The sequence below is a fragment of the Podarcis gaigeae genome (genome assembly GCF_964106915.1).
Source record: "Podarcis gaigeae genome assembly, chromosome: 1".
NCBI lineage: Eukaryota > Metazoa > Chordata > Lepidosauria > Squamata > Lacertidae > Podarcis > Podarcis gaigeae.
The window spans coordinates 84,334,683-84,350,013 of record NC_139678.1 but is presented as its reverse complement, the minus strand read 5'-3'; the positions used below and the strand labels follow the sequence as shown (position 1 = coordinate 84,350,013).

The 15,331-nt window shown below is 44.3% G+C and overlaps 1 protein-coding gene across 31 annotated transcripts in view; it reads right to left on the bottom strand.

Moving 5' to 3' along the window:
* SPTB (spectrin beta, erythrocytic) overlaps positions 1-15,331 on the bottom strand; it is an 89,986-nt gene that overhangs the window by 33,921 nt on the left and 40,734 nt on the right. For all 31 annotated transcript variants that reach the window (XR_014561171.1, XM_083726682.1, XM_083726692.1 and 28 more), the window contains 12 exons: positions 13,400-13,491; positions 11,718-11,798; positions 10,969-11,084; positions 8,462-8,574; positions 7,363-7,550; positions 6,392-6,509; positions 5,412-5,570; positions 4,866-5,168; positions 4,310-4,460; positions 1,677-2,547; positions 922-1,059; positions 45-801 (listed from right to left, as the gene is read on the bottom strand). Coding sequence is in view for 30 of the 31 variants with exons in the window: in XM_083726682.1 (XP_083582808.1) it covers positions 45-801; positions 922-1,059; positions 1,677-2,547; positions 4,310-4,460; positions 4,866-5,168; positions 5,412-5,570; positions 6,392-6,509; positions 7,363-7,550; positions 8,462-8,574; positions 10,969-11,084; positions 11,718-11,798; positions 13,400-13,491 (3,087 nt within the window). In the remaining variant the exon portion in view is untranslated. The remainder of the gene's footprint in view (positions 1-44; positions 802-921; positions 1,060-1,676; positions 2,548-4,309; positions 4,461-4,865; positions 5,169-5,411; positions 5,571-6,391; positions 6,510-7,362; positions 7,551-8,461; positions 8,575-10,968; positions 11,085-11,717; positions 11,799-13,399; positions 13,492-15,331) is intronic.

Sequence of the window (15,331 nt, the reverse complement as noted above, 5' to 3'; positions counted from 1 at the left end):
AACATACATAAAAGTTATAAGATGCATGTTCCCTGCTGCCATACCTGATTAGTAAGAATGATTTCCACTTGCTTTGCATCTTTAAGAAATTCCTGGAAGCCAAGACACTTGTGGAGGAATTTCTCCCTGCTATCCCACATTTTACATAAGGCATTCCAGCCTGTATCCATGCCCTGAAGCCGCTGCTCTAGCTGCTGATACTCAACATCTGTCTGTCCTTGGGTCACTCTGTCTCCTATCTCCTTGACACTGTGGTAATCATCCTTGTGTTGATCAATTTCTTCCTTAATGGCAGCATGCTGCTGCAGGAGGTGCTCAGCTTCTACCAGTGAGTTGGGCACCTCTTCTGAAGCAACAGCTTTTTGGGCCTTGAAGAGCCATGCCTGGAAGTCATCTAAGTCCTGCAAGAATTTGTGCAGCTTGCTGGCTTCTCCGAGAGAGGCCTCCTGGCTCTGCAACGTATTCTGCAGGTCCAGCCAGACTCCAGTGACAGCTGTCAGTCGACTGTAGATGTCGTCAGCTAGGTCAGGGTGCTCTTCGGCTAACCGGTGTGCTTCCTGCTGCAGGGATGCAAGCCGGCCTTGGATAGCTGCTAGGTCACGCTCAATGCCATATAACTTCCTCTGCATGGCAATCATGCCTGCCAGGTTTTTGCCAAGGTCCTGCGTAGATTCGATGACACTGGTTTTTTCCAGGATCCATTTCCTTGTCTCCTCGCAATCCACACAGTAATTGTGGAGGCTAAGGGCAAAGTCCACAGCTTTCCGCCTCTGAGCTACCATCTCCTGGAAGACTTTCCATCTAAAAGAAGCAGAGCAAAATGAATGAATGAAAGAATCGTTGCATTGAATGCAGCAGAGATCTTTTCTTTAGGTCCTTCTTTTTCATGCATCTGTTTTGGTCCTTTTAAGGGGAACTTACCTGGCATTCAGACGCTGCTGACACTGCCTCACACTCACACTGCGTGGATGCCCACTTTCTATTAGTCCAAAGGCAGCTTGATTGACCCCTTCAATCTGAGAAGCCAGGTTGTTCATTTCTTGCTCCAGAATATCAAACCTGAAATCAAGATCAGTTAATTAATTGAAAACTCAAGATGCACAGTGGATAACTTCTAAAGTCCCACTTTGAATGTGTTGTCTTTGTCCTATTCCTCCAAAACCCAATTTGAATTATAAGGTCTCATGCTACATTCAAAAAACACCTAAACTCAGGTATTGGTAGGTCACCAGGGGAAAGGAAATCCAGAGTAAAAAGCCTTTCCCCATGCCCTTGTGGCCCTGAGTCTTGCATACATGGTAATTTTGCTTCCAGTCTATCTTCATATAGTACAGCATTGCAATACAGGAAGACAATGGAGGAGGTTCAGGCTGCTAAGGACTAGGCCTGACACACTGAACCTTGAATTAAGCCCTTCATCTGCACTTTAGTGCTATATTTTTGAGGCCATTTCATGCATAAGAAATCATGTTTGCCAGGGTAATGTGTAGTTCTTTACAAAGCAGACTGTAACCCACAAAAACGTGTTCCACAATTACTGTAGATCCTGCAGTTGCTCCTTAATTGTCCCAGTTAATGTATGAAGCACTCCCTCCACAACCTTAACTTGTTTAGTTTCAGACAAATGTTCCAAACATCGAACATACACTGCCCAGGGAACAATCTCAGACATTTACCTGTGTTGCACAACATCCAGGTCCTCCAAGGTATCAGGAATCTCCATTTGTTCCAACCACTTCTCCTTCTCACTCATCCAAAGCTCACATGCATCTGTCTCACTGAAAACTTTGTAGAGATCCAAGGCATCCTGCAGCTTCTGCCTACGCAGATCTGCTAGGGACGCAACTTCATTGTACATTGCCTGGATGGCCTTCAGTCTGTTCTCAAATCCTGGGTCATCCCGGAACTCCGTGGGGAAGTTCTGTGCTTGCCTGTTCAGGTTGTACATGACTCTCTTGTTGTCTGCTACATCGTCTAAAAGGTCCCTGTGCTTTTTAACAAGGGCTAGAGTGGAATATTCATCGTGCCCCACATCCTCACTCGACACCAGACGATGGGCATCTTGCAGCCAGGCCATCAAGTCATCCGCATCAACCTGGAACTGGAAGAAGCTCTCAGCATCCTGCAAGTTTTTCTTGTGGAAAGCTGCCAGTTCCTGCAGCTGGGCCCAGAGGGCTTTCACTTCCTCAATCCTTCTGCGGATTTTAAGTGCACCAAAATGATTTTGAGCAATCATAGCTTCTCCCTCTTTGATGGTGTGCTGCAGGTGGGTTTCCTGAACGCGCAGCTCATCCTCGAAAGCCTTGTGTTTCCTCTGCAAGATGAGAACGCTGGTCAGGTCTTTCCCATAATCCAGGGAGGAATAGATCTGATCTTTCTCTTTGATCCAGCTTTCAGCTTCATCCAGTTCCCAAAAGAATTTCCAAAGGCGCTTGGACTGCTCCAGGCGAGCTTTCCTTTCCGCAGCCAAAGCCATGAGCTCTCGATGACACAGCTGCAGGTGGTTCACCCGATCCTGTATCACCTTTGGGTCACAAGGCCGATAACCTGCACAAGCATGTGTGGACAGAAAGCTACTATCAGCAGACATGCACGATGCATTTTCCTTTAAGTCAGAAAGGGAAAAGGCACAACATCGATAGGGCACTTTCAGGTGGTTTTTTTAAAATGCTAGGGACCAACCCACCTAACAGGTGGTTAAGTAGCTGTGACATGAAGACAGACCGCTATGGGGGAATAACTATAGTTGTGCTTTCCATTTGTTCATTGATTCTGACAAAAAAGCAAAAGCAGAGATATGTGCTTTGCAGAGCTTCAGAAGGACAATGGACACCATCCCAAAAATAAAAAGGAAACAGAAAAAGGAATTGTTGCTTGAAATGGTGGAGTACAGGTCTGAATGGAGAAAGTGGCTCTGATGGAACTTGCTACTGAAATTTATTTTAAAAGGTTACATGAGTGCTTGCAAGCTTTAGATGCACAGTGGACAGACTCTAAATAGTTTAAAGTGGACTTTTAAAAAATGGCACATAGACCTAGAGTGTAGGAACTATGTCATTCTTCCTTAGTGGCACTCAACAAACAGAGACAGGTGAATTTATCAGTTTTGGTTTCTCTCAGTTTTTCATTTTTTCCCCTTCTAAGTTCAGTTCTACAAATTTCCAAACACTTTGCGAAAAACTCATCAGCATTTTAGTGTGAATCACTCCTAGCAGATAACATATTTGCTTATTGTGCACATATTTACAAAGCCATGTTCCCTAATAAAATGCATTTTTGTATGTTATTTTCACCAATACATGCATTTTCGTGCACGTTTTGCCCTAGTGCATGCATTTTTTAAAAAAACCTTTTTTTTACTAAGTACTTGGCTGAAGAACTGCCTTGCAAAATTGGGAAAAGTTAGAATTCTAAAGGATGGCTACACTTCAGCTTGCCTATAGTATGAATTCTGTAGGTTCACCTTTACACATGAACTGAATCAGTTTTCTTCCCCATCCCCAGTCACAAATACTATTTGTATTTGTATCAAATACTGCTGGGGTACTGGCACACACCCACATTTCAGTCAGCACTCCCACCCACACTAGTCAACCAGTAGAGGTGAGAATTGCATTTCTGCCACACACAATACATTGACATTCACATCCTGAGTAAATGTAATATTCCCTAAAGAGAAGCACATCTTTTGAGGGAAGACAATGGGAAGCAGTACAACAAATAAGCAACAACTGTGCAATTCTTGCACTGAAAATCATTATCTGGAAAAGCCTCCAATATCATCCAGACTCCACCTCCCAATCCTTCTTTCTACTATCGCACCAGCTAGGCCCAAGAGGTAGCCGCCTGAAACCCCAGGACCCAGCAGTTTTAAAGGCAACAAGTGCTATAGATTCTAGCTGAACTTAAAGGCCCTACTTACGAATTAATTTGTGCACCTTGGACCCGTTTTACTATAAATTCAGTCAATTTAAGGTGGAACAGGAGATGACTTGGATAGCTCCATTGGCAGAACATGGGACTCATAATCTCAGGGTCACAGGTTTGAGCCCCATGGTGGGCAAAAGACTCCTGCATTGCAGGGGGTTGGACAAGACAACCTTCAGGGTCCCTTCCAACTCTCTGATTCTAAGTGGGCAGAGGCATTTTCCTTAAACCATTTTTAAAAGGAAGAGGCAAGGATACAGATGGTCTCCCCTCACTCCTTCCCCTTTTATACCTAGGGCTTCTCAACTCAGAAATTATCATTCATCATTCACTCACTCACTCACGGAAGTCATAAAATTCTTCTTGGAAAACAAACACCTACCATCTCCATTGGCAAATCTAAGGGCAGCGGCACTGACATCACGAACCTTCTCAGCCTGGATGACCATGTCCGCCTCCATCAGTTTATGCTTCTGAAGAAGGTATTCCACTTCCAACAGGTGCTTCCCAAATTCAGGAGACAGGAGCTTAGCCTATAGAAGCACAAAGGAAGAATGTACCCTTTTCTCTGCCTCTGCTAGGGGCAGGCTACACATTATGTACAACCACATGTAGTGCAACCTGATGGCGATTGTTATTTTAAGAAAAGCAGCTTCAGAATGAATTGATTTTGAGCAGAAAAGGAGCAGAAATAAAGCTTAATCCTTTTCCTGCCTGCCAGTTCTTCATTCCAAATTACCACACAAAGCTTGCCTCCCTAGGGTTTATAATGCTGTATTTTGAACCGGGGCAGGGGGGGGGCGTGCAGGGGGAAGTCACTTGGAAAGATGATCTGTCTTGGGAAAATGGCAGGCAATGGGAGCACAGGATGAGCCTCCACCTCAATTTGATGGCTTCTTTCTATCAACCTGCAGTATTCCACCCAAGCCCTTCCTTACTTTCATCTCATCTATCCAGTCAATACTGTGCAGCATGTCTTGGAACAGCTGCTGCAGCTTAAGGTTCATCTCCAGCCGCCGCCGCCGGGCCTGCAGCAACTCCAGCAGGTACTCCCAGAGCCGCAGGATGTTGTCCTTGCGAGCATTAATGCGCTTGATGTCGTGGTAATTCTCCATCTCCAGTTCCTTGGCCACCTCCTCTATGGCCTGGACCCGTTCCTTATAGGCTGCTGTATCGGTTTCAATGGCTTCATGCTTCTTCTTTGCTGCCTCCACAGCTGGCAAGTCATTTCCAAAGTTATCCTGCCCAAATTAAATTCGCCTTTGGTTAGCAACTGTGTGGTGGCACGTTGCCTTTTCTTGTGCATGCTATAGAACAGAGGGTGACGGAGGGTGGGTGTGCCAAATTCCTCAGAAGGGATCTGGGTACCATTTTTAGCTGGTGACAACAGAGTGCTTGTGTCCCCCCAACATCCCCTGCTGTTTCTGATGCCACCAGGCAGATCAGAGACTGGAGCCAGCACAATCCCTGAAGCCACACATTACCTGTGCAACAAGGCGCTGGTTTTCATTAAGCCACGTCTCCCGCATTGCTGCCTTGCGATCAAAGCGCCGGGCGAGCTGCTCCAGCTTCTCCTGCCTAATAAGCTCGTTTCTCAGTGCCAGCTCCCGTTCATGCTCCGCCTTCTCCAGCTTCTCCCAGGCCTGTGCAAATGTGTGCACACAGGAGAACGAGAATTCAGTATGCAGGTACAGAATATACAATCAAGAGGCCGCAGCAATTCCTATGTAATGCCGCGTGGCACATTCTACAAAGCATTCTATTCTTATACGGGCTGCGCTAACCAACCTCACTTCAGCAAAATGTTGCTTGGCCAAATAAAGAGCTATTGTTCCTCCTTGTATTTTTCTCGAAGGGATTGTTCTCACAACACTTTTCTTGTATATGCAAGTAGCCCTGTTTTTTTCCAGGCACCTGCTCATGTGAACACACACACACAGTGTGGCAAACTGAACAATAACGCATCCTAGTTGGTAACAACTCGTATGGTCCCAGCAAAACTCCCCCCCCCAAAAAAAACTACACTCATGGAAAGTGCTGCAGACTATATATGTGAAAATTGTCCATGTGATTGTCCATGTGAGCATTTATATTCAGTGTTGCTAGAATGAATAGGAAAAGTATTGTACAAAGCAGATCTAAGGTACTTGAAGGGAAACATATTCAGCTTGTGGTGTGCAATCACATCCAGCTGTCCCTGTGGCTTCCTCCTTGGTTTCCACATTAGCTGCTGATCACCTCTCCAATCTTGCTGTATCATTTTTTTGCCATGCAGTAGTAGGGATTGAACCATGGATGTTATGAGTCCAAATTATGTGCCCTGTTACTAACCTAAGGCCCTTTTTCCCAACCAGCTAAATTAATTAAACAAGAATTTTAAAAAGTTCTAGAAGAAAAGTCCTAACACTGAAATTCTCAATCTATCACATTTCTGTTAACCATTTAAAGGGACTGCATTAGGTACCCTGTTGATGTCAGACACTAATTTTCCTTCGTGAGGCGTATACACTTTCTGATTATTGGCTCGCATTCTTGACTGGATGGTAAACAGCAGGACTTCCAGGTTCCCCTTCTCCTGAAACCTGCCAAAGAACACAGCAAAAATGAGAAAACATACTTTTAGGTGAAGAAGACACAATGAGCAACACAAGCAATGTCTACTAGAGTCACTGAAATACAGTGTGTTCTGAGCTCAGGCCATAGAAGCTTAATGGTAAAAAGCAGTGAAATAAACTAATCATCTATCCAGAAGTCTAACTTATCAGCGTTTAGGGCAGTTATTGCAATTTGCATGCAGATAAATAATAAATAAAAATAAATTAAAAAGAATGATGGTGACAAAAGTTCTTTTAAAAAACTGGAACACAAACACCTTATAGCTATTTGGGGTTGATTCAAACCTACACATATGCAATAGCTTCTTTGGGATTGTAGCCTCTAAAACATAACACCAGCACTACGTGGTATCTTTTTCAAGCTACCATCAAGTTGTCATCTTTATGTTTAGAAACCCTTGGTTAACAGTTATAGAGAGGAAGGCATTTTTCCTTTTCCTCTCTTTGAAACTCAAGGTCAGGGGATCGCTAGGCATTCACAAAGCAACATTTGCCAAATTCCTCCTGTTTGAAAGAAGAAGGAAGGCAGCAGAACTGCACCAAAAGAACCCACTGAAACTGCATTTTATTTTGGCATTGTAACAAAATGCAATTCAGGGTACATCAACTGCCTTGTTCCCCTTCAGCTTGGCTCCTCACTGTTATTTGTTACAGTATCATTATCATCATCACGATGTCCCCATCTGCACAGAAAGCCTCGGATCACAACCGAATGAGTCACAATGCAGATGGGCACAGTTTAAGCTACTGGGGGGAGGGAATGGTAAACATCAGCAAAAAGCGGGGGGGGGCATCCTCCTTCTAGTTGACAGGTGCTTACTTGGGCGGTTTTTCCACTGTGCGGTATGTACTGAAGGACTGGAGCTGCTGCTGCACACCTGCCAGAGAATTAGCAAACTTGCGGCTGTTGAGAATGGTAATGGTCTGCTCTATCCACGTCAGCAGGTCTGAAGCCAGTCCACTGTACTTATCGATCATTTTCTCAGTCTCCATCGCATGGTCCATTACCTGAGGAAAGGAATAAACAAAGTGTTGCTCCCCTGGCACCTCGAGGAAATATGTCAAGCCCGTTGTCAACCTACAGATCCTGCATATGGGAATCTTCTGCACTGTCAACAAGTCTGACGTTAGAAATTCTGGGCTGCGTGGCAGGCTGGAAGTCTCAGGCCTGTCAGGGAAGATTAGCAAGAACCACCTGTCCAGCTGTAAAAGGAAGTGTGAGAATAGCAAGATGCCACCAAATGTTATGGCAGAGGAACTAAAACTGAGTTATCTTATACTACTCCCTTATGAAGACTCCTAGGGTTTGAGGGCGGGGCAAGGCACATGGGAAAAGCCACTCCCTGGTAGTTAACAGAGAGTCTCTCACCCCTCACAGTTATTTTTCTGTCAGAAGTTTCCACAACCTCTGGCAGTTAGGGCCTAACCAGGATACTAACAGAACCAAGCTGGGTCTATATATGATGATAGGGGCTGCCTCAGTTCTCAGTGGCTTGAGTAAATCAGCTGCAGTCTGGGAATCAAAGAGTAAAGCGGAATGGGGTATTCTCTATACATTTGTTTTTAAATTACTGTAATGCTTTTATGTATTTAATGGATTTTTAAGTAGTTTAGAGGCATTTTTTGTGGAAAGGGGTGGCTATGTCAAATAAACAATAATACAATATTGTTCGTATTCAGTAATAACAAGTTCAAACTAGAATAGCTACAAAGAAGAGCTATTAAATGGACTAGCCTATATGTGAAGAAAGCCAGCATAGCAGAAGAGGAGGTTGAGAGGCGGCAGGGCTGCCATTGCAGCAAATTACTGGCCATATCAGTCATTATGGCTTAGTAAGGAATTAGTAAAGAAACTGTTTTCTGTGGGCGGAAAGGGGACTTGCCTGCTTTACGGTGGTATTATGTGACCATGCCCTTACCTTTCCAACTCTCTTCCCCTCCACAGCAAGCACCTTCATCTTGGAGAAGTAGTGGTAGAAAGCAACTACGTAGGTGATGATGGATTTCTCATCCGGGTTCTCCGTGAAGACATCTGAATAGAAAACAGAATGCCAAGAGAGCTCTGCACTGTGCCCAAGAGCATTGTTTTCCAATTTGTAGCAGAACATCATAATGTAGCAGAATGAGCCACCTCACCGCCCAGCCAGCCTCAGATAAGAAAACAATGGAATGCATGGGAGCAAAGATTAGAGGCATAAGAACTTATTTTCCTAAATGGAATAATGCATGTAGCAGCCCTGACTCTCTAATAAACAAACAAAAGCAAAATAATTACAACCTCAACTGTACTGAATTCCATGGGGAGGATATGCGATGTGATATGTCAAAAGGAAAAAGGTATGTGCCTTCTAACAGTACAGCAACTTACTGAGGAGCAGGAACACTTCCCACAATTTCTAGGGGTAGGTGTGTCATCTAAACTGGATCATGGGGTTCAGCACCACTGCATTCTGACTTCAAGAAAGCCCTGCTTGGTAATTAATTAGCTGAGTTACTGCTGGGCACAAACTCCCTCTCACCTAACCAGGCATGGTGAACTATAGGCCCTGCAAGCAATTTTTATGACCCACAAGAAGTTGCTGGTGTAAAAAAAAGGGGGGGGGGAGGAAAAGATTTCATGCACCACCAGCATTGGGAGAACTCTAGAAAGAAGTGAGAGCAACCCGATCCAGTGCCTCCTGTGCATTCAGGTGATGACCAATACCTGAGAATCACTGTAGCATCTGCCATGTCATTACAGCCCAGGACACAGCAAGTGGACGGAGCAGAGCTGAGCTGGTGTGCACTGCCACCCCCCACCCCTTGAAAGCAACACAGCACACTCAGATACACACACCTCGCTCTTCACAGCAAGAGAACTCCACAGCCTACTCAGATTGCAACTGAGCTGACACTCAGCTTCATTGCTCCCACTCCACTTCTGTCACTTGATAGACCGCCCGGACCAGTCCCAGGAAGATCTTCCCCTTCCCACCCACCCACCCATCTCCTGGCTACACAGGGGGGACATTTCCCCCAATTCTTTATTACAAAGTAATTCTTTTTTTAAAACACACACAACAACAACAACAACGACACTGCCCATCCTTGTAGGAGAAACTTATTGTGGAAGAATTTTGCATTGTGTGCCTGGCGCAGAGTCCACCCATCCGACACACCTAACTGCTAAGGAGGGGAAATGAATGGACACAACAATGGTCTGGGATTTAATATGGATGGAACTTTGTTGAATTCAGACATAGGAAGCCTTGGCATAGGCATTGGGCGTGTATCCCTCCCAGCTCCCACGCTGGGGAACTGAGGCATGACAGAGTCTATTCGGGGGATGGATCCATTGCAAAATGCAGGTTTACGTGGATGGTCCTCCAACGCCAAGGGAAGCTTTATAGCCCACTGGCCCTATGCAACTGGCTCTTTGGACAGAGACTTCCTTCCAGACCCCTCTAACGGGGTACCCTGTTATAGCCGCTGCAGAGAACTACTTCACCACCACCCAACTGGATGAAGACTATAGGATTCCGCCCAAGGCCTAAACCGCCAAAGTTGTGACTAGTGCTAAGGGGATGGGTTTTTTTAATGCACTCCACAGCTGTCAAACCAGGAGGAATCTGTGGTCCTCTCTGCTGTTGTGACTACAACTCCCATCACTCCTAACCATTAGCTATGCTGGCTTTACAGAAAAACATTCATGGAGCACAACTGGAAGAATGACTTCCACAAAGAACTTTTTTTCATACTGCATGCAGCATGGCTGATTTGTGTCTATGTGCAGGGCTTAAATTTTGGACTTTATAGCTTTCCTTTCTATTATAAAAAAAATCAGACTGAATGTGGCTCATAAATAAAAATATAGGAAAGAAGGAAAACAATCTGAACAACAAAACACACATAACACATCATAATAAAACCCATGATCAGGAACAGCAGACTAAAAATACAGCATCAAAGGCTCTGATTAAAAAATGCATGCACAAGAATACAGAAAGATTTAGAATCAAGGAATCATGGAGTTGGGAGGGACCATGAGGGTTATTTAGTTCACTCCTCTGCAAGGCAGGAATCTTTGGCCCAACATGGGACATGAACCCACGACACTGAGGTGAGGAGTCCCATGCTCTGCTGACTGAGCTCTCCCTGTAACTCCCTTTCATTTCAGAGCAATGCAGCAACAGAAGAGCTTTCTGGTGGATTGTGCTGTGAGAGAGCTTACAGCTGCAAAAAAACCTCAGAGCTTTGCATCCACCTTTGTGTATACATAACTTCATGATATTCTATAGTCAGACATTCTGCAGCCAATTCAGAGGCTTCCTCAGGTGAACCACCATTTCCTCAGCACTTACGGACACTTCTTCTGTATAATTCTCATCTGCCTCGTCAGCTCAATTCTCAATTTAAAAAGGGCAGGCACAGAGCCAAACAAACTCACCTTCTGGGTCAAGAAGCTGGGTGATGCCAAGTTGCCGTTCCGCCACAATGAAAGCATGCTCCAAGTTGTGCCTGGCGTTCGAGTGCTTCAGCTTTTCAAAGTCAATCAAGTCAGGCCTAAAAATTAAGAGGACAGTGGGAAAGTTAAAGCACGCAGTATGGTAGGCCAACTTGACCATGCAAAAGGAAGTGAAAGCCAAGTTTACCAGTGAGGCTTGCAACAAAATGCTGCAGTGTGGTCTGCTCCTCTTCGGGGTCTCTGTCAGTGAGATACTCCATTCTGTTCCTCCTCACACACAATATCTCCCCTCTCCCCAACATTCAGAGTTATATTCAACTAACTTTTATTCAGAATAGACCCATGGGAATTCAAGGCCATGAATAACCTAGGACTTTTCATTTCAATGGATCTACTCTGAGAAAAAAGTTGGTTGAATGCAAGTCTATTTCATCATTCCACGACTGCTGGGCATGCTCAGTCCTCATTGGCCTCGTTCTTTTGTGTTCATGGATCATGACGTTTTGGACACATAAGAAATGGCACTCACCTCCAAATAGCAAGAATGATAACTGAGACTTATAGCAGACTAGTGGAGGGAATGAGGCAGAGTTCATGGAGGAAAGATGAGGCCAAATGTGTGCACATACACTCATCATTACTAGGCTAGCTCAGGAACACCAGCAAAACATTCAGGTGTCCATCAACCCACTGCACTTAAGTTCTCTGAAGGGCTTGTCCCCAGACCTTACCTGTGCTTGTGAATAAGGGCATTGAATGCCAAGCCATCCTTCCAGCTGGATGTAAAATTGGTGACGTTAACATGGGGATAGCTGCGTTACAAAGGGAAATAACAGGGAAGACAAAAGGATTTATAATTCAGTCCAAGAGATTACAAAACGGTAATCCAATTACAGACCTTATTTTATATGAGGAAAAGCTTTTCTCTAAAAGAGAAAGCAACCGATGCACAATTCGATTGGCACAAGTTACATTTTCGAGCCACATCTTGTACTTTGGAAAACACCAGAATTAACTTTTAATTAAAAGGCAGATGTGGGAAATGCTAGCAGGCACAGTTTGCATTTCAAAGTGCAGGTGCTGCTCCATAAAAAGAAGGATGTTTGGTCTGGATGGACAATTCTGATCATCCAGGTTTGGAGTAGCCAACATGGTTACCTTCGGGTGTTGTTGGACTCCAATTCCCATCAGCACCAGTTAGCATGGCCAATGGTCAGGTATAATGGGAGTTGTAGTCCAACAACTTCTGGAAGGCACCATGTTGGTAGCTCCTGAATTCTGCTTTAAGACCAGCAAAGACCAATTAGCATTCCATGGGATGGACAAGCTCAGCCTTCCTTAACCTGGTGCCTTCTACTTGCTTTGGACTGTAACTCCCATTAGCCCCAACCAGCATAGCTAGGGATAACGGGAGTTGTAGCTCAGAATATCTGAAGGGCACCGGGTTGGGGGAATGCTGACTGTGGCCCACAGGCTGTTTCCATCCTTTCTAGCTACTTCCTTCTATGCACTCCAAAAATACACAAAGATATATGCTCCATTAATCATACTGGAAGCAGATTTCCCATTTTAAAACAATATAATAATGATGAGGATCAGAGGGGCTACTCCTGCAATTGATTCTCCTCACTGTGAAAACGGAAATGTTCTGGCTCCTAGTTTCATCTGCGCTGAGATAGTCATGTCAAGGTTAACATATCATGGGATGCTTGGGCTTTTTGCACCCTCCTGAAGTAGATTTTCAAGCATATAAAGTGATAAATGAAAAAGCCCTCTAGAGAGTTCTCCATGCATTATCAGTCTACCCACAAATGACTCTGTTCATGGCACTTGAAACAAGACGTCAGCATGTGCAGTGGCTACATTACAGATAGAGCTGGAAGAACAGGCCCCCAGAGATGCCCTGCCTGGGATTCTTGCTCCCCTCCACTGCGAGCATTTGTATACCCACCAAAGTGCAATGTTGGAAGACACTTTAAATATTTTCACCTTGTCCCAAACATAGGACAATCCAAAAGAGAGTCCTTCAAAAATACAGGGAATCAATTACAAGGCCTAAGCCTTCATGAAAAGCGAAAGATACCAAGGTAATGGTGGTGGAGGGGAGAGAAGCTGTGCTTGGATTCTTTACAGAGAACGGGGCCGTTGTGGCACAAAGGAGAATATTATGAGGACAATTATAAAAACAGTCATATGTCCCATTTTAAAACAACCTTATGACACAGCCCTGAAAGATCTCTCTCCTTTGTGGTATACTTTGATGGAGAGTTTTAGTTATATCACTGGTAAGAACTGAGTAGGAACATGGCCCAACTTCATGGTCCCATCCAGGTTTCCCTTGCTGGTTCTGCAGGCTTAAGCCAACCGGTTTACCGTGCATTCACTGAGTTGGAAATATTAGCAGTCATCATACCCAGCAGTTTTCATTTGACACCAGAGTAACAATGCATCCTTCGCGGAACGGGTTTCCCGGCCTTCTTGAGTCTGAACAATGATGTCCTGGATCTAAATTGAAATAAGAAATATTCCACTCTGAAGGCCTATCACTACAGATGCTTTGTGTATTAGTATGTGCATCTCAGGTTCTCAGCACACACAACTTAGCAAAGGTAACAGTCGTTTCACATCATTACAACATGGGGAAGGGGGAATCTGCTGAATTTGCACTGTAAATGGATTATGATGCCTCTTCTATTGAACAATATTGCCATTCCAAAGTGTACTTTGCACAGCGCCATTTCCACTCCACCTTGAACACTATTATTTGTTCCAGGGACTCCCTCTTATTACCTTTTCTTAATCACCCTGCTTTCCACTTTCAAGATACATATGCTCCATATCAGGGGTGGAAGGAAAAAGGGTTGTACAAAATTAGAGATTTAATGACTAGAGGGAGACCTATACAAGGAATGTCTTACATGACAAGTTTCAAGGTGTTAAACACTCCTGGCTTAAGTCGTTACAGGTTAGGACGTTCCTTAAAAGGTTATTCAAGGAAGTGACTAGTCTGTGCTTCAACAGGGTTTTTGAACATTCTGCTTCGTACTCAAAGGGTTCTGTTTCTTTTATTTATAAACTGCTGATTGACTGCAAGATGGGAAATGCAGATGGATTGCACTAGGCATGAGAATACGACCCAGGCTCAACACTATATGAAGACCCCTGGAGTAAAATATGGGCAAAGCCTCCTATAAAGACCATTTTGGCCAAAGTCCAGGAGGCAATGCTGAAGGTAGTGCCCTGCTGGCAATGGACTCTGGTCAAGCTCTCTCGCATCACCTTTGCGACTTCATCCCAATGTTGGTGGGGCCGCAACAAGAGAGGGAGCTTTATACATTTAGGGTGGGAGTGTGACAAGCTTCTTGGCAAAATATTTCTGATGTCATTTCCAAAATTATTAGTCAACCTCTGAATCCAAGCCCAGCTTTGGCCCTTCTGTCATTAAGACACTGACCTAGACCCTACCCTTATTCATAAGGATCTAACCACCATGCTGTCTACCGCTGGCCATTTAGAGATCACCTCCCACTAAAAAGACTCCAAGGGACCATGCCTGACAGGATGGCAAGGGGAAGTTCAGGATCTGGCTGTTTCTGCACATCTGACGCATCACATAAGAGTGGTTAGATTATCCACCACCGCACACTAAAGTTAAATTCTCAAAATTATTTATAACGTAAAGTTGAAAATCCAATATAAATGTTATAATACAATGTAAAACTGTAAGACAGGCACACTTCAGGGCGCCTATTTCTGGTAAGAAGAAAAACCCCACCCTACCCTCAGTCACTGGTCTCCCAGTGATTCAGGCTGCAATCCTATGTAGCCCCAATAAACACAGTGAGACTTACTTCTGAGTAAACATGCATAGGTTTGCACTGAATGAGTTGCAAACATACCAAACATTTCATTCTTCTCCTGACATCTTATTTGCAGCGTTAAAAAAAAAAGATGGATTCTCAGCTAGGGTATTATTAACATTGCTAAGTATAAACTGCCGCATGTCGGCTTTTGTGCTGGACAGTGCAGAGAGGCAGAGTCTTGCTCCAAAAAGGCTTACACTTGAACTGCTTTGAAAACCACCAGCATCCTTTCATATCACAATGGGTCAGATTAGTACAACCAAAAAGGGATTAGCTGCTGCCCACAGAAGCAGTTGTATGTGTAACTTGTTTGCACAAGCCCCAGAACAAATAGACATGATCCAGCCTAAAATGACACCTGAGAGCAATTCTAGCACACATACTCAGATTATGGGACAGCCTTATCTCTGGCACAATGGTCGATGCAGCAGAAGTTACAATACTATGGAAGCAACATTTCATCCTTGAAGAAATTGTCATTG